Genomic DNA, 25,196 nt, shown 5'->3' with positions numbered 1-25,196 from the left:
CTTGTTTCAGCAGGCATTTTCTGGATGCCAACTATGTTCCTGCTGTGGTGAAATGCGATTGGGAAATTAGTGGATAGGACCAAGCAGTTCTTCCCCAGAGCTCCTCTCAAACAGCAGTGCTGGTGCCTGTGCCAGGAGGCCCGGGCGTGCTCAGCACCTGATGCTCCACCACCACGTGGGGTCTAAGGAGAGTCCTGCAGCCATAGACCCAGCATCTGGTGTGCAGGGGTGGCCCACTGTGTTTATACCCTGTCCAGGGCTCCTTCCACAGAATGTGCAGCCCCTCTGCCTCCCTCAGCTTCTTGAAGGGAACAGGAGCCACATCTGGACCTCAGCCCACCTCTGGGGCTCCCTCTGGTAGGGCTGGTTCCTGCTCCTTGCATACCCCCAAAACCTACTGAGATCACACTGTGAATGGTGACGAGTCAGAGGCGCCAATGGGAACCACATGGACACTGCCCCTAACCGCATGGGGCCAGTTATGAGTTGAACAGCCTGCTCCCCCCAATTCATATGTTAATGCCCTAACCTTAGAATGTGACCTTATTTGGTAATAGGGTCCTTGTAGATGTACTTAAGTTAGGATGAGGTCATACTGGAGTGAGGTGGGCCCTCAATCCAATATGATCAGTGTCCTCAATAAAAGGGAGGATTTGGACAGACACGCACACAGGAAGAATGCCGCATGAGGATGAAGGCAGAGATCGGGGTGATGGTTCTATAAGCCAAGAAGTGCCGAAGATGGCCAGCACACCCCCAGAAGCTGGAGGAGAGGTATGGAACAGACTCTCCCTCACAGCCCTCAAAGGAACCCACCCTGATGACATCTTGGTCTTGGACTTCTAGCCTCCAGAAATGCAGGACAATCAACTGTGTTGTTTAAGCCACTTTGTTTGTGGTACGCTGGCACAGCAGCCCCTGAAAATGGATACAGGTCTCTTGCTTTGCAAACCTCCAAACTGGGCGGCACTTAATGAGAGCTTGAGTTTCTAACAGTGATGTTACAGGCAGACAAGGGTTAGAGCCGCACTCCAGAGACAGGGACTGTATCTAATAGAAGATGCACTGGGCTTCTGGTCAGGTCAGAATGACTCTGAACAGCTCGGGGCTGCTCCATTCTGAGTGTCATCCCTCTAGTTCCGCGGGACCCACACAGTCTGACCACAGACGCTGTCTGAAGTCACCAGGGTCAGGGACAGGACATTCACAAGTTGCTTCATCACCAGAGCAGTGGCCTCAAGCCTGCACATGTGATCAGACTCGAGAGGCTAGATGCCCAGAGGCAGACCCGTGAGGAAGGTGCAGTGACAGAGAGGTGGAGGAGCTTGGAGGGAGACAGATGGCCCGTGGAACCTGATACAGGGACTTCATATACCCCCGATGCTGGCAAGATATCCACCAACATATTTTCCTCTATTAAAAAGAGTAGTGTTTTCAGCAAACCCACAAAGAAGGAAATTTGATTCATGTCGTCAGGAGAGGGATGGGTCAAACATGTATTCCTAGACTTAGATCCTTGATACAAAGTCCTCACGGGCAGCACATGAATTTAGATACAGCTCTCCTTTCATCATCCCTGGATGCTCCAAGGTAATGCCAGGTACAGAGTAAACACTAGCCAAACACAGCTTTCCTTCCCTCTGCCTCTTCTCTGCATCCCCAAGTGTCCTGCTCTTCTGATGCGGTGCTGAGAGGGGATAACTCCCTGAACTGCGGGAGATGGGCATCCTGCGTTACCTTGCTTTCTGCCCCACTGCCAAGTTCTGCAGGAGCCTGCTTCTCCTGGCTGGAGTGACAGCCCTCCGTGAACTGCAAAACAAACATGTGGAAGCTTGGAATCCACCTGTGACTTCTGACTCCTCTGAGCTCTGCCTGGGTGTGGCCGCGGGGCACTCGTACTCATTTGTGCGTACTCATTTGTGCGTACCTGTCCTCTCACACACTGACGTGTGCCACGCTAAAGGAAGACGGTTACCTCAGCGTCACACGAGAGGAGAAATCCTTGCCCTAAGGGAGGCAGAGCACTCTTCCGCCCCAGTTCTGTAAAGCCCACTGCAACTCTCCTGCCCACCAGCAGGGCTCTGGAGGAGCCTGGCATGCAGGGCCCTCTATCTATGAGGACAGTGGGCCCTGAAATCACCAGGAATGTATACTTTTAAATATTCTCTCTCCAAGTTCCCACACGTACCTTTTGCCTGTCCAGTCACACGTTCCCAATTCCCAGCTCAGAAAATACGATCCAACAAACTACCCGTTAGGAGGGCTTCTGCCTCAGAGGGTGCCCTCAGAATCCCTGCACACCCTACGCAGGGGGAGCGACTGCATCAACTCTCCCTCCTCCAGGGGCCAAAAGCGAGGGGGGCGCCACAGAGCACCGTCACGGTGAAGGTCTCTGTGGGTTCCCTCCCCTCTCCCAGCTGCCCGTCTAAGCGGACGCTGCAGACCCCCAGTTGTCCACCCTGCAGACTATCCAAGTGATGATGTCCTTGAGTCTAGATTCTCTATTTTCTTCAGTAAAAAACGTCTGCCAAGGCCTCAGATTTGTGTCACTTTTGTTTGCAGGCCATCAGTTTTCCTTGCCTCACAAAGGGTGTTTTATCTCATTCTGTCCCGGAGCCCGAGTTCCCGAGAGAGAGAACACTTAGGGACACGCTGACCTCTCGAGACTTATGTGAAATCAGAGGGAGTTCTTATCAGAGTGAGCCCTTCGAGCTTCTGTCTTCTTCCTCCCACATCTTCCCTTTGCTGCCTACATACTGATGTGATTTTCTTCAAAGTTATCACAGTGATGCGTGATAGGTCTTGGTGCATATTTTGTCGAATAACCAGCAGACATTCTCCTCTCTCTTTCTCTCTCCCTGTCTCTTCCCCATCCTTCTATGTGTGTGCTTTCCTCTGCACGTATATATTCACATATGTCTATACACACTTGAGTCACTGTCTCTGTCTATAGCTTATATCTATGATTATATGTCTACTTATATTTACAGTTGTCATCGCCGTGGAAGCAATCCACGAGACTATCTATGTTGTCAGTCAATGCAGGGAACAGGATGGGATTGCCCAATTTTGGTGTGTTTATACGGGGAGGATAGCTGTTAAAAATATCAATTCTATAACAAAACTACAAACCCGACTTCTAACCATTCAACCTTGTAATAGGTTAAATGATAAAACATTCGTTGATTTTTTTTTTAAAAGAGAAATAAACAGAAACACGTACCAACTGAAACAGCAGGCAGTCCAATTATAATCAGGAAAACAAAGTGACGAGCCTGGACAACACTGCCTTAGTTTCGGGGATAAGTGTCGAAAGTGCCGACAACGTAACAATGCAGTGTTTGCTTTCTCATGATTAAAGACACTAACACTAATCACCTCATTTTTGAAAGCCATGTGCCAACTGAACAAAGTACAAAACCCAGCAGATAGGTGTAACTGACGTGCTTAAAAAATACCTCCATAAACCTAGATCCAAATACAATGGAAATACACAGCAGAAGAATGACTGGGTAAATTTATATTCACCATTCTGCTCATTTACGTATCCGTACCACTCCGTCCATCTATCCATTCACCTCTCCATTGATTCAACAAATATGCTTTGAGCTCTTACTATGCTTCAGGCACTGTGGTATTAATACATACCATGCAAGTGGCTCCAATGAAAACAATAATTCTTTCTTGTGATTTTTAGTCACTGTTGCCTAAAATTTCCCAAATTTCCCAGTGTGGCTAGAGGGAGAAGTACTTAAACAGCTGATGACAGACAAGGACGTGCCAACGTACCTTTCGTAGCCAGACGGACACAGTTGATTTTGGTCTCCTGTGAACAACAAAAGTGAGACTCCAGTTAGTTTGTTGTGGGTTTCATTTTATTTATATAAATGTAGATACATGTTTGCATATATAGGCAGGCATATATATTTTTAATTGTAATTTAAAATGTGTCCTTTCCATTCTTTCCCCCCTTGGAATCACCTTTTAATTCTGTTTCTTCAGGTCTTTTCATGCTAGGTACATATTTTGTTATTTTTACTTCCTGGCTCCCATCACCTTAAGAGAGTCTTCTCTGGACAGAACCACTTCATAAATACTGCCCAGCACAGAACAACTTTAACCACAACACTGAGTGGGTACACAGTGTGTTTCACTCAATTGCATGGGTTTGTGGATGGTGCCAAGGGCATCCTTCAGAAGCTTGGTTATAAGTAAGTAATGCACCTACATGCATAGCCTGAAACACTTTGGAATAGTTTAGTCAACATGAATGTGTAAGAATTAAACCACAAAATTCACGTTCAATAAGGTACTTTGGCCCAGAGATCCCTGGTGGACCTTACGGTATTCATAGATAATGTTGTGTGGGTGTGTTTGTGTGGCATTAGAATCTTTGCTGGGTGACCCAACTAGTTACCGTCAGCTGTCTCTCATGTGAACAGGATCCATAAATTTATGGTGTTTCTGGGCATGCAGTTGAGATACAGAAGAGTATGCTTAGAAAGAGAAATCATTTTGGCCCACGTTACTGGGATCATATCCTAGGAAGTCCTGGAATCAGGTGAAAATTCCAGTTGACTACATTAACCCGAGCAACAGGGACTGTAAGATAGCAAATGAAAATAAAGGGCAAAGAACGCAAGCGCGTGAGTCTTAAGGACCCAGTGCTTGTCTTGCCATTGCTCACACATAACCACTGCGTCTTGAAGGCACCTGGGTCAGGGAGGGTTATGCAGAAGTACTAAAACCCATGAAATTCAGCAGCTAAAAACAGCAACCTTTATTTTCCAAACTACATGTCCAATGTAGGTGGTTGGGTCTGAGGGGACAGTGGTGGTGGCTGGGAGATACTCTAATCATTGTAGTCACTCAAAGACCAAGGCTGGTACCTCCATTTAACACAATGCTTCAGTGCTCACTGAGGCAGGAGAAAAGGATGATGAAGAGTTAAGCACTGGCAATTACATGTTTGGTATCAAAAATAACACTTTTACTTGACTCAGGTTTCATCAGCTAGAACCAGTCACAGGGCCACGCCCTGTGAGGTTGGGAATGGAGTCCTCCATGCACCAAGAAGAGAAGCAATGATGACGTCTAGAGCAGACTCTATTATACCCACGCACACCTCCGACTGCTAGGAACTGTCACTCTTATTAAACCCAAGTGTGACTCCCCAGTGGTTTTGATTCTGTTCTGCAGAACACAGAAAGCCTGCCCTTTCTGTGTAGGAAAGATGTCTGGATACCGAAAGACAGTTCTTAGGTTCATTAACATTCTTCTTCAATAATTCCTCATATGATAAGAGTTCAAGTCCTTTGAACTATCCTAGCTACTCATCCTAGGACATCCTTCAATGTGTCCCTCTTAATGAGAAGGGACTAGAACAGGAAGCAGCAGTCTACGCATAGTCTTGTCAGTATATGATTACCTGGATTACTGCTATTTTCTATTTTTCTTACTTACACTGGGCTTCTATTAACATAGCCCACATTCCAGTTTTTCATTGATCACAATGAATGAGCTATCAACCTCTTCCCCACCAAAAAAAAAAAAAAAATCAGCCTGCTACTACGTATATAAATGTGGTTGTGTTATGGAACCCAAATAAAGAGTCACAAACGACAGTACTGACCTCCCTCTTCTCTGAGGACTACAGCCTAGCATCATATTCTTTACCTTATATAAGTCTGGGGACATAAATTTTTCCCTAACTTTATCTGGATCAATAACATAAGCAGTAACCTGGAAAATGCCAACAACAGAACTCAGTGGCATGTACTAGAATCCTTCTTCCAGGCTGGCATTCCTCTGCTTATCAGAATCTTTGGGTGGTTATCTTACCAGTTATTCATCTCCCCAACTGCATATGCACTCAGATCCTATGACTGTATGTTCCCACAAGATTAGCTTGACAATAGGATCAAAGTCACTTCAGATACTGATGCTCTGTCTCCTGCATTTCCCCAGCTGGCTCAAGAACTATCTTAAAGAAAGAAGGTTGGGTTGACATGACTTGTTCTTTGGAACAAGTGTTTCCTTTCCTTTCCTTTTTTTTAATGCTGAAAGTGTTCCTTTTTTAAAGTAAATAATTGTTTCATTTAAAAAAATGAAAAATGCAGAAATGTTAAAAGAACGTGACATATTATGATTCAAATACACGAAGTATTCATTTGAGGTATTCATATAATATTTGAAGTGTGCTACGTTTCAAGAAAAGGGATTTTTAAAAGAATGTAACCAGAAGACAGAAAGAAAGGAAAATGAGAAAAAACATATAAAAATAAAGCAGAACTTCCTAAATGAGATGCCAAAAAAGCTCAAGCCACGTATGAGTCAAAACTTGAAAATGATGATAAAAGTGAGCAAATTAGTTTTTTGTTTTCATGTTTGGAAAAAGAGCAGAGTTCAACTCCTGTTAGCTTCCGTGTCTGTTCTTTGGGTTAAAGGGTCAATGAACAGAAGCCTGAGATGGTTAAGGGAAGTCTGACATCCAGAGGACTGGGGGATGGTGTTGAATGGGAGGGGTGCCAAAAGAGCAGAAGGAGCTCCAACTTTCTACTAATAGAAAGAAGGAGAAAGATTTTGCAAGTACCATGTTAGGAAGCTTGCCAGTTCTGTGCATGATTGTTCAGTATAGCAAAGAGCAAGAGTTTGCTAAGCTTCACCGTGGGGGGTAATTTGTAAGGATGTGTCTAGACTTTAGAGAGAGTCCACCTCATCTCTTTACATCTATGAATCTCTCTTCATCGAATAGTGCTCGCTTCAGCAGCACATATACTGTCCTCATCGAATAATCTTAAATGTGGAAGATGCTTTATATTCAAAGATGCTGGTTCCAGTATTCTTCATAAAAGTGAAAATGAAGAGTAACATACATGCCTAACCTACGGGCATGCTGAAGAAAGACGAGGTCTACCGACGCAGCGGAATTCCATAAAGCTGTTAACAAAAACGATTATGAGGCCTATGTAGCAACATGGAATAGGACACATAAGAAAATACTAAATGCTTAAAGCAAAGTACAGTTTCTATTGAAACTAACATGCAAATCTAAGTGTTGAAAAAATAAGTCCTGAAGGAAATGTACTAAATCTTAAAAACTGTTGCACAGTGAATTTAAAGTATAACATATATGTCGACAAATATACTAATCTTAAACACAGTCTGCCAAATTGTTCGCAAAGTAAATGCCCACTTATGACCAGCACCCAGATCAAAACACCCAGCATTACCAGCACCTCTGAAGCGCCCTTCATGCTCCCTCTGGGTCACTTCTTTCCAGCAAAGGTGAAGGCTAATGAGCCTTCTGTGAGAATGTGTCACGTCAAAGGGAATATCGGGTAGCCACATGGTTTATTTTACTGCTCTCTCTTCCTCATCGGGTCATTCCTGAGGACTTCTTAATTCTCTGTAGAATCACCTTCCCTTCCACAGTTGCATGCGGGAAAGTGAACCCTTCCTTAACACCACCTTCTCCACCCCGCATCTACTAAACTGTTTTGTCATCTAGAGTGCACGTCTGGTTATGCTTAATGCTCCCTGGCTCTCGCAAACATGACACTGACATATCTGCTCTCTCCCAAGTTCCTGACATCTTTAATTCCATAACCAATTCGTCTTTGTTGGTTAGGATTAGGTACAGAATAACAAAAGTCCTGAGTCACTCTCTTGACCTGCTGGGTGACTGGATCACCAGCAAGCAGGCCAGGAACATGCTGGATATTCTGCACCCTTTCATACGGGACATCTGGCCTGTGTACATATATGTACCCAAAGTCCCCAGTCAGTTCAGTGAAAAGGAAATGAGTACTTTCTTTATGCCAAGATTATATAAGGCTTTGGGAAAAGGAGAAACATTTGGCGTATTTTCTGTTCTATCTCCACAGTACAATACAATTTCATTCCCCCATTATTTTAACCTCACTCACATTTCACTTCCACCCTAGACTTGCAGGTCTGCACACAGGTATGTATCACCTCGGGGTAGAAGATAATGTCCTAACTCTTGTGCTTCTGCTGAGACCTCACACCTACACCTACTTACAACCTCCATTTAGGGCTTAGGCCAAATCTAACTCATTCATCGATCCTTCCATCCATCCATCCTTCAACTATTAACTGAATTTATAGGCTGTCTATCTAATTAAGGGGCTCTCAGTAGCTGCTGTTTACTATCCACAAGGACTTAGATTAAGCTGGACTGCCAACCTGACCAAGAAGCCCTGGTACCTGGATAATACGTACAATTCTCACTCTACTGCCCCATTAGACTGCCCTGTTTAACAGGATTAGGATTTAGCTCTCATCTCATCGCTTTCAAATAGTTTTCCCAGTTACCCTAATTCATACCTTTGTCTCCTCTAAGACTGAGCTGTCTCAGTTAATACGATGGGTTTAGCCCTGACCCCACAGTCTCTCTATAGTTTTCCCAGTTGCTTTGTCTTCTGCCTTAATTTCCCTCTTAGACTGGGCTGGGGCCCTCACTTATCTCTTTATTCATTTGATCAGTCAGTCAACACATATTTCTTGATATGATCATTACTGATCAAGTTGATCATTAAGTTTTTATTGAAGTATAGTTGATATATGGTGTTGTGTTAGTTTTCTGGTGTACAGCATAGTGACTTAGTTATACATTTTTATATATATACTCTTTTTCATTACAGGTTGTTACAAGATATTGAATATAGTTCCCTGTGCTGTACAGTAGGACTTCGATGTCTGTCTATTTTGTATATAGTAGTTTGTATCTGCTAATCTCAAACTCCTAATTTATCCCCACCCCCACTTTCCCATTTGGTAAGTTTGTATTCTATGTCTTTGAGTCTGTTTCTGATTCATAAATAAGTTCATTTGTGTCACTTTTTTAGATTCCACATATAAGTGATATCATATGATATTTGTCTTTCTCTGTCTGACTTACTTCACTTAGTGTGATCATCTCTGGGTCCATCCATGCTGCTGAAAGTGGCATTATTTCACTGATTATGTTGCTCACTAGTGAATGATCACTATGTGCCAAGCATTGTGCTGGGTGCTGCTGTCACAAGAATGAGCAAAACAGACATGGTCCCTGTCTTCACAGAGCAGGCAAACATTATTTTTATGATATTTGCGGCAAATATTAGATAACTATTCTCACAAATAAATGTATAATTACAAATTGCAATAAACACTATGAGGGGAAAAATGGTAGATACTATATATACGTAAAGAAGATGACATGGGGTGTGAGTGGGAAGGAAAGATGGTTTACTGCTTTGAGCAAGGACCATTTAATAATGTGAGACCCGGAAAATAAGTAGGAGTCAGATGTACGAAGTATCATGGAAGGGTGTCCCAGACTCAGAAACAGATGTGCAAAGAAAGGCCTGGGAGTGGGAAAGTACATGGTGAAGTCGAAGACATAAAGAAGTCTGTTGTGTTTCCATTATAATGAGGTTTTGAGAAAATGATATCAGATGAAGTGAGAGACATAAGCCTGGTAGAGTCTTTTCACCTGTTTGGTCTATATTTTAAGAACAACAGTCAGCCATCAAAGAGTTACGAGCAGGAAGAATAAAATTTTCAGATTTACATTTTTTTTAAATGTAGGGGCTGTTGTACAGAGAAGAGACTTAGTGCACAAGAGAGACTAGTTGGTGGGGAGAGTGGGATGGTGTAGTCTAGCCAAGAGATGGTGGTGGCTTGGCTGCAACCTCCTCCACTTTTGGAAAGTATATTTTGACTCTGCCTGACCCCAGAGACCTCCCACCACCTCACCATGTCCCATGCCTCTGGTGCTGATACTATTGGGTCCTCAGCCTAGACTTCTCACACCTCAATTTCCCATGACTCTCTTCTACTGCACTGACCCCTCAGCTATTGTTTGGCCTCAGTGTGGTTCATCCATTTAGCGTGTCAGTCCCTGAAAGCATCATTAAGGAAAAAAAAAAAAAAAAAGAGGAAGGTTCTCTTTTCTTAAGGTATCTATTTTGAATATTTTATTTTTCATTCTTATAGCAAGGCTATGAGATGAGTACCACAATGCTCTTTTTTTTTTTTCCATCATGAAACAGGATTAAATAAAATTTCCCAAGGTTAGGCAGACAGTAAGCCAGGCTAAAACCCCAAGTAACCTTTAAGCAAATGGCCTTCTTTTCTGAGGTATCTGTTGGTCAATGTGTCTTTGCCACTGAGGTCAGATGCCGTTTTCTCGACTTGTCCACAGGCACACAGTGACAACGGAGCACAGCCATATTTTTGAAAAACAGGCTAAGCAAAAAGAAATTGTTTTGACCTCAAACTGGGCCCTGAGCAATCAGAAAGCCAGTGATGGAAAAGGGAAGCAGATAGGCTCTGGGAACTCTGAGCAGACCAGAACCATTAGAACCAGGTCACCTGGCAGACCCACCCTCTGGAAAAACTGAGCGAAGAATGCCTTTTAAGGCATGAAAGGGCCAGAGTGCCCTTTGAGATATAACTCCCTAGAAAGCATGTGTGCTGCAATCTGCAGACCTGAGCTACCAACAAGAAGAGGCAAAGGAGAGCCTCAGGCTGCAGGAGAGCTGGCTGCTGGTGGCACACTCTTCTAACTGGATACGCGTTCGTGGCAGACCTTATCAGATCTTCCTGGAAGGCACTAGGCTCTGCTTTGCAACAGCTAGTGCCCTGAGCACGACTCTAAGGGAAGGAAGCTCCCAAGTAACATGCAAGCCCATTCAGAAAACTCACAACTAAACTCAAGCTCCAAGAATCTTTTGTCCTCTCTCTAGATGCAGACTCTATTGCCTCACCTCACCAACTCTTTTATCTGAGTGCTCTCACCAAGGGTCGACAAAGATCTTCATAGGGTCAGCTCTGCTGGTCACTGCTCCACCCCCATCTTCCTTAATTTCTCATCAATGTAGTTGCAACCAATCACTTTCTCTTTGACTCTTTTTCTCCTCTTGCCTTTTGGGTCATTCTCCTCTCCAGGTTGTTCTCCTACCTCAATATCTGTTCCTTATCCTTTTAAAATATTTTTTTAATTTAAATTTTATTTTATTTGGTTAGATATTTATCATCTTCTTGACTTCCAAACATTGGACTGGTCTCATTTTATATCCTCCTTCCTCTGTGTCCCAAGTTTATCACTAGCAGATCACATTTAGTTACAAGGCTTTCAGTACTGAATCCTTATGATGCTCCAATTTCTAACAATGGTATTCCTGAGATTCAGGCTCATATATCCATCCATCTACTTGAAATATTCACAATACATTTACAAACCTCTAGAAGAAGCTTCTGTTACTCCCTTCCCTTCTACTCCAGGCCTTATTCTCCTCATTTCCAGTTTTCTCCATTTCAGTAAATATTATCATTGTCTATTCAGGGTTGATTAAATAAAAAAACCTAGGAGTCATCATTGATTCTTCTAGTTCCATAATTTTCCAAGACCAATCCACAATCAATTCCTGTGGCTCCCAGTAGTTAAAGGAAGTGGTAAGCATCAAATATCAAATCTCCTGACATATCCTTCAAAAAACAACACAGGAAAACAAGAAAAAAAAAAAAGCTATACAAAATTCAGAACCTCAACATCATTAAAATACAGAGAACCCTCCAAACTTCATAGTCCCTGTTAGTAGAAAAACAATCGCTGCGGTTGAATGAAATATTTAAGGCTCTCAACACAAGCCTTTGCGGAGAGCCCGGGCTGTATGGAAAAACAACATGAAAGACAGAAAAGGTACGCTAGTGAGGCTGGAAGATTTTCTAAAACAGTCTTCAGGAAGACCAAGTTCCTATATGTGAAAATTCTGAAAAAAAAAAAAAAAAAAGCCTGCTAGAATAAGGCAATGAGTATGTGGAAATGACTTGAAAGCACAAAGAATTCAAGGTGGTAATCTTCTATAGGTATCACTTATGGGGGAAAATACAGTAAAGAGAAGGGAGAAGTGTCTTTGGGAGACTGGATGATTAAAGGGAAAGGGGGCAAAAGAAGGAATTTTAAGACACAATAATCAAAAGAGAACAACACACAGAGGGCACACAACCGCTTACCCTCCATGATACAAAAGACTCGGGCCATCCATTAATAAAAACACACTTCTCTGCCTTATCAGAATGCAGTGCTTTTGAATCCCAAATCTAAAAAACGAATACATGGAAGGAGCCAAATAAAGCTACTATACGAAGAGACTAGAACCTAAATATCAAAGTATCCCAACTAATAAAAATCTACCCCCTCAAAAAATTACAAACCAAAAGAAAATTATAACACAATACTCCAAACTAAATTAAATTTCCTCAAACAACACCGAAGTAGAAATGCAAAGATTAACTGAGTCGAATGGTGTTGTGGCAGCCAGACTGAAGAGGAAATGGGGAGATGCTCACCCAAGAGTTATACCGGATGAATAAGTTCTGGAGATTTGTATAATACTGTTTTTCATACTTGAAATTTGCTAAGAGAGTAGATCTTAAGTGTTCTCACCGCACACTATGAGAGGTGATGAATGTGTTAATTAGCCTGACTATGGTGATCATTTTACAAGGGAAGGAAGGGGGAAGGGACAAAGTTGGGGTATGGGATTAACAGGTACAAACCACTATGTATGGAATAGAGAAGCAGCAAGGATGTATTATACAGCACAGGGAATTACAGCCATTATCTCGTAATAACTTACAATGGAGCATAATCTTCAAAAATACCAAATCACTATGCTGTATATGTGACACTGATACAATATTGTAAATCAACTGTACTTCCAAAAAAAAAAAAAAACAAACCCAAACAAACAAAAGATTTTCCCTTATCACACTGTACACTTTAAATATATACAATTTTTATTTGTTAATTATACCTCAGTCATGCTGGAAAAAATGCTGACAGGAAGAAGTTAAATGAGAAAAGAGGATAAAAGGTATTAATAACTACTAGAACAAAAATACAGTACCTTCTAAATGTCAAAAGAAAATTTAAAATAAAAGAATAAGGAAAACACATCGACAACTATTACAAAATTAATACAGTAAATTATGATATAAGGAACGTATGACAGAGTTGAGACCAAACATATCAGTCACATCAGCAAATGTGAATGGATTTAACTCATATGATTACATGAAAAAGATTTCAAAATGACTCATAAAGCAAGACTCAACTGTCTGCTATACATAAAGGTCACAAACAAAAGTAAATTCTGAAAGGCAACAATAAAAGAATGGGAGAAACTATAAATGGAAAAAAAAAAGAAAGAAAGGAAGTAGTAGCAGTGATTCTGATATCAGACAGAGAGCAATTTAAAAAGCATTAAATATAACAAAGGACATTTTTTAATGCTAAACCCACAATTAGCAAGAAATATTCACAGGCATGAATATCTATGTAACAAAAACCACAGTGATCACCTTTATGAAGTAGAAATGACAAGAGATGCAAGAATAATAAAGGGCTACTGTCAGAAAGATCAAGTGGCAAAAAAAAGAAAAGAAAAGAAAAGGATACAGAAGAGCTAAAATAATTAGGCATATCAAACCCTACAGACTGGTAATAGAGAAAAACCTTCTTTTTATGAGCTTATGAAACATTCAGAAAAATTTACCATATACTAATTAAGAAAGCATTGCTATGTTGAATAAAATATAAATATATAAGAAAATTCTATGGTTACAACATAATGAGAAATTATTGACAATACAGAAAAACAAAATAGGTCCTTCTGTCTAAAAATTTACAAAATAATTTCTTCTGGCCAAATTCTATGTGAAAGAGGAAGTTGTAAACACAAATTTAAATATTTTTAAACAAAATAATGAAAACTCTACATTTGGAACCTATGAAAAACTTTAAAGCAGTGACTAAAGTATATTGGCAAAATGAAGGAACGAAAAAAAAATGAACTAAAATTATAGCACAAACATCTAGAAAGGAAACAAAAAATGGGCAAAAAGGACAACAGAAGGGAATAATAAAGGCAAAGCAGAAATTACTGAAGCAGAGAAGAGAAAAACAGTAGAAAAAGGGGAAAAAGAGCAGAGGCACCAATATACAAAAGAAGAAATAACAAAAGGGAAGTAACCATTGAAAAGGAAGAAATTTTTAAAAAACAAGACTACTTTTCAGATCTCCGAAAATAATTTTGAAAAGCTACATGGAATTGATAATTGCCTAGGGAAGCATAGCTTATAAAATAGATTTCATTAGAAATAAAAACAATGGATCTAACTCCATAGCATAAATAGAGGAAGACGTTAAGGAGCTACCCCATACAGAAAACACCATGTCAAAATATTTACACAGAGAATTTCTCCCAGACTTTTAAAGACAGGATAGTACTGACATAAATTCTTCTACAGCATGGAAACCAAAGAAAAACGTCTCCATTTTTAAATGAAACCAGCGTAATATTGACACCTAAATTTCGTGAAGAAAATGCCAAGAAAAAGTGAGGGGGGTGGTGAGAGGGGAAATAATGGATCAACTTTACTTTTGAATATGTACTACTATTACGTATGTTGGTAAACAGAATCCAACACTGCAGTGAGAAAAATAAAATGCCATGACCAAGTGGAACATATTCTACAATGGAAGGGGGGTTCAGTGTTAAGAAGTCCATTTGCATAGTATATACCATGTTAATGGGTCAACTGATAAAATCATATTATCTCTATTAATGCAGAAAAAGCATTTGACACAATTTAACACCCATTCCTGATTAAAAGGAAAAACTTGAGGAAATAGGAATTGATTAATATTTCAGGATATAATAAAATATATGTATAGCTGAGCTCTAAAACCATCATCTTACTTAACAGAAACCTCGTAAGGCATTTGTGCCAAGATAAAGAGTAGGATGTCTTCTGCTTCCATTACTCCTTTACATCAAACTAGAAGTATTAGCCAGTACATCTGGATAAAAGAAATCAATTAGAGGCATACAAATTGGAAATTAAACTTTAAAATATCTGTTTGTGGACGACATAACAGTATATCTGAAAATCCTTAGAGAACCAATGATGAAAGGTAGCAGGATATAAAATTGCTCCAACCAGCCTCAGTCAGAAGACATCATGGCAGCAAATCCCATTTACTTTGGCAACAAAGATTAAATACTTGGTATAAACTTAGCAAGAACTGCAAAACCTATGTGAAGAAAACTTTACAACACCCTGGAGAGACACAAAAGTGACTTGAACAAATAGAAAGATACCCTCTGTTCTCAGCAAGGATAATTCAACATCTTGAAGATGTCAGTTTATCCTAATTAATGTATAAATTTAACGCAATCCCAGTAAATTACTAATGGGCTTTTTATGGAGCTGGACAAGTTGACACTAAAGCTTATATGAAAAAATGAACATGCAAGAAGAGCTAGGAAATCGCTGGAAGGGAAAAGCCAGGTGGGGGGATTTGCCCTATCAGATACTGAGGCTCAGAGTCTTTATAATTAAAACTATGAGGTAATAGCCCGTAAGTAGAAAAATGGGCTGGTGGAATAGAATGCAAAATCCAGAAACAGACACAAGAACATATGAAGATTTAAAATATGTGAAAAGTGGCATCTCAAATTATTGGGGCAAAGACGGACTTTTTAACAAATGTTGCTAGGATAACTAAGCAGACATTTGGGAAAAAAGATAAAATTAGATACATACTTTATACCATGCACAAAAATAAACACCAAGTGTCAGGAATTCAAATGTAAAAAAAAAAATTAACTATACAAGTTCTAGAAACAAACATGGATTAATTCCTTTATAACCTTGGTGTAAGGAAAGGATTTTTCATAATGATTCAAAGTCTGGATGTAAGTTTTTAAAAAAATGATGCATTGGACTACATTTTTTTTGGTGTGACAAAAACACTCTAAAGAGAAGTCTAAAAAATTGCAACACATATCACAGATAGAGGGTTAATCTCTCTGATATATAAACAGCTCTTAAAAATTGAGAAAAAAGGTAAAAAATCCTAATAGAAAATTGGGCAGAAGATATAAACATATTGTTTAAAAACCGTATAAAAATGTCTCCTAAATATATGAAATGATGAAAAAAATGATTTCTTTGTATATTTACTAATTGTCACTTTCCATGCTCCCCACACGGTGTAATGATCATGAAAGCAAGAGACTTGCCCATCCTTTACATTGATGGCGTAGCGCCTGGCTGTAAAAAAATGAATGAAATTAAGCAGTCAAATGCTAGTTTCCCTTCTCATTGGTTGCGTGACCTTGGGTAAATTCCTTAATCTTTCTGAGTCACAGTGTCCTCATGTAAGGAGTGTAGCGGTATACTCTGCACATCTCACTGGGTTGTACAAAATTTTGAGTACACAAGTACCTGAAAGATGCAAAAAAGGATACATGTGTGGCTTTATTATTGTAACAAATGATATTGGGACTGTTGACAAGACTATTTTCCCTGTCTTCAATGGAATAAATTCCAGGCTTTTTAGCCTGGCATGCAAGGCCCCCCATTATCTGCTCTCTGTCTCTCTCTGGTCTTCTCTCTATATCCCAGAGCAAGTCCCACCAAATCTCCCCAAATGTATCACAGAATTCCCAATCTTTGGGCCTCTGTCCAGGTGCCCCCTTTGCAGGACACACTCTGTTCTCTGTCCTATTGTCTGTGTGGGAAATAACCACTTATCTTTCACTATTCAGCTCAAATGTTACTTTTTATACGAGACTTTTCCTGAGCATCTCCTCATCCTTTCCACCTCCAGGCTTCCAGCTGTACACTGGGTATTCTGCCAGTGTGATGACTGATACAGTTTATTGTACACATTTGTTTTCATAACTGTCTTTCACATTGGATTGTGGGTTCCCTGAGGGCAGAGACTGTATCTTATTGATTTCTGTATCCTCTCACTGACTCAGAGCAAGTCCTTAATAAATGGCTGTTGGATTTTTAGCATCATCATCATCACCATCAATCAATATCCCCTTACAGAGGAGAACACGGCCAACGACGGTATAATTTTGCAGAGTAAATAAATGTGGACAAAGTATGGGAGACTAGGTTCAAGACATGGCTCTGACCTTGGGCAAATCACTTCCCTGTGCTGGATTCCAGTTTCTTATTCTGCCAAGAGAAAAGAATGGCTACAATCTATACGCTTCCTTCTAAAACTACATTTCATGCTTCTCATTCCGCAGTTCTAGGACTTTGAGGCGATGGAGCAGCTGTACAAATTATCTCCTAATTGGGATGTCAGAATTGTGGTTCCTCTGAGCCTCATGGAGACAGGCTTAGACCTTCCACCGGGGGCTTTCAGATCTAAATCAACCTAGGCCAAAGCTGTCCTTCATGCCTCCCTGCACAGCTCTTAGCTGACCTTAATGATATGATCCCTGCTCTTGGTGAAAGATCCTTTGAGCTGTAATTACTAATTGATGTTTGTAAAGTCTTTGAAATTCTTAGGTGACAGATGTAATCAAAGGCCAATTTATTACGATAATTGTTATTAGTACAGCTCCTCCTTATTTGTGAACAGCAGGGCCAGCAGGTGTTTCCAGATTGAGCAGGGAATTGAGTCTGGCCATGTTTGGTGGGAGAAAGAGAAAAATGTGGATGTGTGGGGGATCTGGGGTCCTTTAGGGACTCCTGCTGGTCCCACTCTAGCCAGATTCCACTTGATGGGGTTATGACTCAGCAGGAAGCATGGCACTAATTGAGCAGGACAACCTAACAGCATTTTCACATGCACAGGTTCGAACCCAGGTCAGTCTCTTGCTTCCGGAATGTGCTTCAGCAAGCCTCTCTGAGTCTCAACGAGCTTATCTCTGAAATGAAGATACATATAGCATCACACTCACTTAACTGTGGTTGGAGAATGGGTCTGAGGCAAGTAAGAGTAGATGTGGGAAGACCAGTTGAGAGGCTGTTAAGGTTTCCTAGGCAAGAGATGATGGTGTTCAGAACAAGGATGGTGGCACTAGAGATGAGAAAGTATATGGACTGGAGAGGATTTTAGAGTGTGGAGTCAGTAGGACTTGAAGACAATTGGACATAGAAGGCAAAGTATCTTGGACAACTCAGACTTCTGAGCTAGGAAAGACCTAGGAGTGTTTTTGGAGGGAAGGAATTATTTTTTAAAAAATTGCCTACTATTTCCATCAGTCTCTAGGTTTTTTGTTTTTTTTTTTTTGAATCTCCTCTAAACTCTGTATCCTAATAGTTTATAAAGTTGGGGGCCATGATACAAAAGATGGAACTTGACCACAATTGAGCCTCCAGGATGCGTCTGCAGAAGAACTCTCACTGCTGCACTTGTCTTTCTATAAATACAGCATTCTCAACCTTCCTTTGAAGTCTCACTCCCTCTCTCTCCTTGATGCACCCAGCATGCCAGCTGGTCTCTTTGCACACCCTGGACTTCACTGATTTTGCTTCTTCTGTCTGAATTCCCTCTTCCCACACCCCAACCACAGTCTATTCATATTTGATTGGTGAGTTAAAAGTGTCTGTGCACCCATATTTTTTTTTGTTGTTCTTTCCTTAGTGCACCCCACATTCTGTCTCATATTTACCACTTGTGATATTGTAATAATGACAGCTGGCATTAAGTGAGTGTTTATTGCATACCAACCACCATGATAAGCATTTTTTCATGCATCTTCTCATTAAAAATTTACAAACATTTTTATAAAGTTGATACTACAGGCATCAAAATTTTCCAAATGAGAATGAGACTCAGAGTCTAAATCACTTGCCTAAGGTCACATATGGTCAGTGCCAATCTCTGCAATAGGAAAGACCCCCTACTAGGCATATTCATAAAAAATTGCTAAGGGGAAAGAAACTTTGAGACCCATTAATCTTATTTAATGGAGTTAATTAATAACATTAATGCTGTTATATAGCACAAGAAATAGAATCCTTGAGTGTAAATGGCTCCATTAAATTCCAGTTTAATGCTGTATCACAACACTGACAGAGAAGGGACCAATGAAGTGTTTGAACAAAAATGATGTTATAATATTGACTGGTATCTCCTCAAGGCTCCTTATGTAAGGATATATATGATAAATCCTCCTTCTAGTGTTTCTCATGAAAAATAGGTATACGTCTTTCTATCCAGTAAGAGAAGCTATGTAAACTGGCCATATGCCCCTTTTGGCCTTGGCTTCCAGGAAGCTCGAGAGATATAGGTAATGTTCTATTTCATTAACCACCTATATTATACTTCTGGCATAATGATAACCTTTCCACCACTAAGATTCGTGAACTAATTAAAAATTTTATTTTAACTCAGTATGTATACATACATATTCATATGTGTGTCTACATACATATACATGCTAAAATGTTTATGTATATGAATGTGTATACGTATGTACACACATATGCTGAGTTTGAGCGTGCACACACACACATTTATGTTTTTAGCAACACCTTCATTCCAAAGGTGCTTAGGAATGTGCAGAGTTCTCACATCTACTGTTTCCTCCTCACAAAGATCCCAGTGAGTTCTGGAGGGCACGTCTCATCCCCACTTGACAAGCAGAGAAAGTAAAGCTCAGTAGGCCAATACTCAGTTCACATAGCTATGACACAGCAGAGCCAGTTCTTAAACCCATGGAGCCAGTTTCCAAGTTCAGAGGTTTTCCCACTTTTTCTTTTCACCACTAGGGGGCCAATTGGGCTGAACTTCATGAAGACCCTCAGTTGGGAAGGGGCCTGATGGAGGCAGAAACGCTGCTAAATGGAAAGTTAGGCTGCCATTTCCACGAGCCTTTTGGGGGTGGGGGTCTAGAACAACGATGCCTCAAGGCCCAAGCTGACAAGATTATCAGCTGTCAACATGTGGATAACCTTCATCTCCTTCTCCAAAAGAGTTTAAAGTATATTTGCATTGAAAAGAAAATGTTCTTGGTCCCTCAGGTCTCATACCATGATAATAAAATCTGTAGGAACTGTAAGTGAGTGAAAAATAGATTAGCAACCTGGGAGAGCTCATCCTGGTATTTGTACAAGATGATACTCAGGGAATTTCTCTCTCAGATGGAAAGAGAAGTTTGAGACCTAACTGGGCTCCAGCAGAAACCCAGGGCTTTCACGAGCAAGTGGTAAGGCTCAGTGGGTAGAATGGAGGCCTGGAAGTAGACATGCCCAAGGGGTGGGTGATCCCCAGGGGGCAGAATCCACTGAGGATGGGGAGGAGGTCCAGGCAGGTAGATGAGGCGTGGAACCTAGGCTCTGGGAACAGACGAGAACCGAGAGGGGACATTTAATAGGACAAAGCTTTCCCAAGTGGTTACAGGAAAGTGTGTGGATAACCCTGGATTGTTCGTGTCCACTTCTCAGTTCTCCTTTCTACTTTCACAGGGCTAATAAAACCCAGAAATATGTTCCCAACATAGGACTGTGGCAACAGGTCAAAAAAGGGAGTGTGGTGGCCTTTGACTCACAGTTTCCTGTTACCTTGGCTCAGCCACTGATGGGTGGGAAGGATCTGAGGTTTTCTGAGGCCTCTCAGCCACACTGCATGGTGGATGTTGAGGCACTACAGCCATTTAAAGTGGAACAGTGTCACCAGGAGTACTGCACACTTCTTTGCCATATCTCCATGGAGGTAAAGGGAAAAAGCTGTTACTAAAATTCCTCCTTTAGTATGAAGTAACTGAGATGCTGGGCGATTGCACGGTGCTTCTGGCAGTCCTCCATGCACTGATTTAAGCGAAGTCACTTTGTGAGACCGATCAAGATGCAGAATAGGTGAAAGCACCTTGCCTGGTGTGCTGGGGTAGAGCAGGCGCTCAGAACCTGTGGCAGAACTTGCACAAGTGTTCTAAGAGTGAGTCCGGGCATCCTAAGAACTTGAAGGAAGAGCTTAGGGCGTAATAGGGGAAGTGCGGTGGTCATTAGGGATGCTCTCAAATATCCCAGTTCTCCCTCTAGGCACACAGTTGGAATGCACTGCCTCATTCCTTCTGAAGTTAAGCAGGGCTGCATGACTAGTCTTGGCCAATGGCATGTGAAAGTGCTGTGTCCCACTCTGTCTGGAAACTTTCTAGAACCAGTGCCTTATTTGTCACAGTTCTTTCTCTACCTTGGTGACTATGGAAGCACATGTCAAGATGGACCTTCTATCAGTGTGAGTCCCTGAGTAACTAGAATAAGCAGAGCCCTTATGCAAATCCATTTTGGACATGTAGAAGGAGGGAAAATATATTTTTCTGGTAATATACTGAGATTTCATGGTTGTTTGTTACTACAGCATAAACTGGCTTATCCTGACCAATATAGCAGTTTTCTTATAAACTCCCTGATGGAATACCTAGGACCCAAGCCATGTGATCTTCTGTGGTCTTAACTCTAGCCCATTTGAGCTTGGGATTCCCAAATCTTCTCATTCCATGGTCCATCTGAGCTTTTCTCATGTGACATGTCAACAGTCACTAAACTTAAAAAAGAATCAGGAAATCGGGTTGGGAGGGGAAAGATCATTCCCCAAAGGCAAAATCAATTATATCAAAAGATTCAACAGGAACAGATGTCAGGCTTAGAACCATGTAGGAAAAGTTAAATTGAGGAAAATAAAGCTTGGGGCAGGGTTACAAAGCAATTGAGTCATGGGTGAATTAAGACAGTCAAGAGCTGCCACATAGACATGGTTCCCGAGATCTTCCAGAGTTAAAAAGTTATGTGCTTCTATGGGAGAAATTGGGGATGTACCAGGTAAGGATGCTTCAACCCTCCCTTCCCTCAAGAGAGGAGCTTTGGGAAAGAAGCAAAAAGGAAAAGAGAACAAATACTACAACTGTGATGGATGCCCTGTATGCACTGTCTCATTTACTCTCCCCACATTCAGGGGAGGTACATCATTAATCATATTATACATCTTGAGATGTTAAGAAGCCAGCTCAAGTTCATATAGCTGGGAACAGCCATAATTCAAAGCCAGATCATCCTGACACCTGACTCTCAGTTCCTTCCACCCTACTACACTACAAAACAAACAAACAAACAAACAAAAAAACCCAAAAAACAACATCAATGAGCAAACATTCTTTTAACAGGGCTTGGACAAAATTAAATATAGTTTCTTCCAATTCATTCAGAGACACAGAATTTTCCCTAATCCAGCTCTACCTTGATGATCCCAACTATTATAATGTGGTGACACTGCAAACACGAGGACTCATTCAAAACAGCGTCTGCCTTCCAACTGCCCTCGAGAGGCAACTAAGTTCAGAATCTGGAAGAGGAAGTGAGACACAGAGAACAATCACCCTTCTACTTCCCGCTTCTCTTATTTAGCTCACCATTTGGCAGAGGCACCATGCAGGTCAAATGTGCCCCCACACGATGAAAAGGATATGGTGAGGAAAAGAGTTTTTCTCTCTGCATAAATGGAACAGGCACAACAGCATTGCCCAACAAAAGGTGGCTTCTGATGGATATTTGCATGAATTCGCCACACTTGTTTTGCATCCAACCGTTAATTATAGTCCTTTCAACTTCACAATCATGGCTAATGGTGGTGAGGATGCAGAGAACAGTAGATTCAGCAGACCTCATTCTGGGAAGAATGGGAAAGAAACAATGCAAAACTGTACCCACCCGCTGTTTACAACTGAGACAGTTACTCTGGGTGCCATTTGGAGGATTTGGAGGAAATCAAGGCTGCCCAGTAGCCTGGAGCTTGGGAAATGAGACAGCTGGGGAAAGTATTACTGCTATGATAGGAGGAAGGTCCTTTATGGCTCATCTGTCTATAGGGAAAACAGCTCAGAGCCACATCTCTCATGCTACATTGACTGTACTCACACTTATTTGGTGCCTTTCAGTACTCAAAATTGTTTCTCATCTAATCCTCAGAATGATTGTGTGAAGTGTGTATTACCATTCCAATTTTATAAGTGGATAAACTGAGACTTACAAACAACAAGAGACAGTTTGTACTCTCATCCATTCATTCATTCATCAAATGATGACTGAGTATCTACTAGGTGTTGCGCTCAGTATGGAGGATACAGAAGCAAACAACAGAATTCCTACCCCCTGGAGCTCTCAGTCTAATGAGAGAGACATGCACTGAAAACAAGTGTAATTAAAAATACGCACAATGTTGTAAAGAAAAAGAACTGATAATCTGTAGTGAGTACAATGGAGACAGGTCTCAGATAGTATGACTGGAAAGTTGCCAGAGGATATGACATTGAAGATGAGGCTTGAAAACTGAGAAAGTACTAGTTCTTCCACGAATGAAGAAGAGAGACTCAGGTAAAATGACAGCTTATATGAGGGCCCTAAAGTGAGAAAAATGTCTTGGAATGTAGAAGAAATAATATCTTAAAAAATGGTCAAGAGAGAATGTAGCTGAAATGTAGGAGGCATGGTTTAACTATATCTGGAGCACAACGCTAGGTTCTGGGCACCCCTTTTTAAGGAGGGCATTGGGGAAAAAAGGAGTCTGTCAATAAGAGGACAGAATAAACAGGATGAAAGAGATACAGAAATCATGGCATGTGAGACAAAGAAGTAATTTCAGATTAAATATCAAGGAGAGATTGCCTGTGTAGCGAGGGATGGTGGCTGATACTGTCATATCTTCTCCAAAAGGCTGACGTGGTAAAGAACGATTTGATTTGTCCAAATTAATACAAGTGTCCAAAAGTAGAGAGTTAAGGAGACAGAATTTATCTTTATAGAAGGAATATAATAATTTTACCTGTTCAGCAAAGGAATTAACGCTTTCCCTCCAGAGAATTTCAGTAGTCAAGCAGAGGCTATGTAATTCCCTGCCAAGAACACTTTATTAGAGATCTCTTTGTTGACTTCTGGTGCACATTAGATGGCACTTCAAGCTCATCCAATTCTAAAGCGCTGTAGATCTATAATGTAGTCGTAACCAAAACAAACGGTTACAACAGGGCCTGATTCACGTGCAGAGTTCAGCACCAAGGACAACACTCCAATAACTAGGACTGCTCTTGTTACGTGTAAGAAAGCATAAACGAGTAAATGCGGTATTACTAATCTGACCAAAATTCCCAGTGCAAGTGCCTAGGAAACACTCACACTTCGTGAAAGTGTCTGCAAGGACTCTGAGAACCATGCCTCATAACGCACACGACACTTGAACTCTCCATTGTGTGTACAAGGCTGGATTAAAATATTCTACATTTATATAGTTCACTGTAGAGTTTACAGAATGTATTTACCCTTATCCTAAAAATAGTCAAGAATTTAACAAGTGATCTCCACATTTCTAACTCTAATGATTAATTATATGACATATTATTTCACTTATTTATTTATTTTTGGTCTCTCCCCTGTTAGAATGTTACTGCTTTGAGGACAGGCTTTTTCTTTTTCTTTTCTTTTTTTTTTTTGTCTATTGGGCCTACCACTTATTCTCAACACTCAGAAGATATGTCATTTTTTGTCATATAGTATGTGCTTCTTGGATGTTTACCTAATTAATTAATCAACCACAATTAACTCCTTTAATAGTTTACATAAAAGTCAGTTACTAGGGGTTTGTGTGTAGGAAGTCTGATTGTAAAGGCTAAACATTTAGCTACTCTGCTAGGCTGAAAAATCCTCTCTAATATCCATAGCATATCTGGATCCTAAAATTCTCTTACCCTATTCTGACTGAAACTTGCAGATGGGATTGGAAGCAATGAAATTGACAGATAGTAAATAATTCAGACTTGCCCACAACCATCCTGCAACAAATGGCCATTTCTGCTTTCCTTGAATTTGTTTTAATTTACTATAACTTTGCCTTAACCTTTGTTTTCAATCTTCCAGTGATATAGATTTGCTGAATTCCGGTTTTTACTTGACCCAAGACATTTTACACCTTTTATAAAGAGAGCAAAGCATCACATTTAAAAAAAAAATCAGATCTGGTGCTTCTGTCTTTTGTCTTGCTTCACAGTTGCTGAGTTTCATGTTTACAGTTTCCTTTGCTTCTCCTCCTTTGCAGATTGTTTGCTGGCACTTCTATGATACATTGGAAGGCTGCCTTTTATTTAAAAAATACTTTTCAAAAATTCTCAGTATCAAAAATAAAGTACTCATTATGTATTCCATCCTGTCTGAAGTGGGCAGTTTTATTTATATTCATCAGTTCTCCAGCTCCTCCTCAGTTTTTTTTTTGACAGAATAGTGAATTACAGACTCAGATCACAATTGTTAACTTTTTACATTATACATCTTCTCTTTAAGTAATTATTTTTAATATTAACCTCCCTTGAAACATATTTAAAGCA

General features: G+C 40.6%; 1 protein-coding gene across 8 annotated transcripts in view; it reads right to left on the bottom strand.

Moving 5' to 3' along the window:
• PTPRT (protein tyrosine phosphatase receptor type T) overlaps positions 1–25,196 on the bottom strand; it is a 939,599-nt gene that overhangs the window by 179,205 nt on the left and 735,198 nt on the right. For 5 of the 8 annotated variants that reach the window (XM_031433790.2, XM_031433789.2, XM_031433793.2 and 2 more), the window contains one exon: positions 3,790–3,826. In XM_031433790.2, the coding sequence (XP_031289650.2) occupies positions 3,790–3,826 (37 nt within the window). Of the gene's footprint in view, positions 1–1,737; positions 1,810–3,789; positions 3,827–25,196 lie in introns of all 8 variants that reach the window. The other 3 variants (XM_031433788.2, XM_031433792.2, XM_064475672.1) reach the window with 1 other exon arrangement.

This window comes from Camelus dromedarius, chromosome 18 (genome assembly GCF_036321535.1).
Source record: "Camelus dromedarius isolate mCamDro1 chromosome 18, mCamDro1.pat, whole genome shotgun sequence".
Taxonomy (NCBI): Eukaryota; Metazoa; Chordata; class Mammalia; order Artiodactyla; family Camelidae; genus Camelus; species Camelus dromedarius.
The sequence above is the reverse complement of the archived record's forward strand: the minus strand, read 5'-3'. Positions and strand labels throughout refer to the sequence as shown.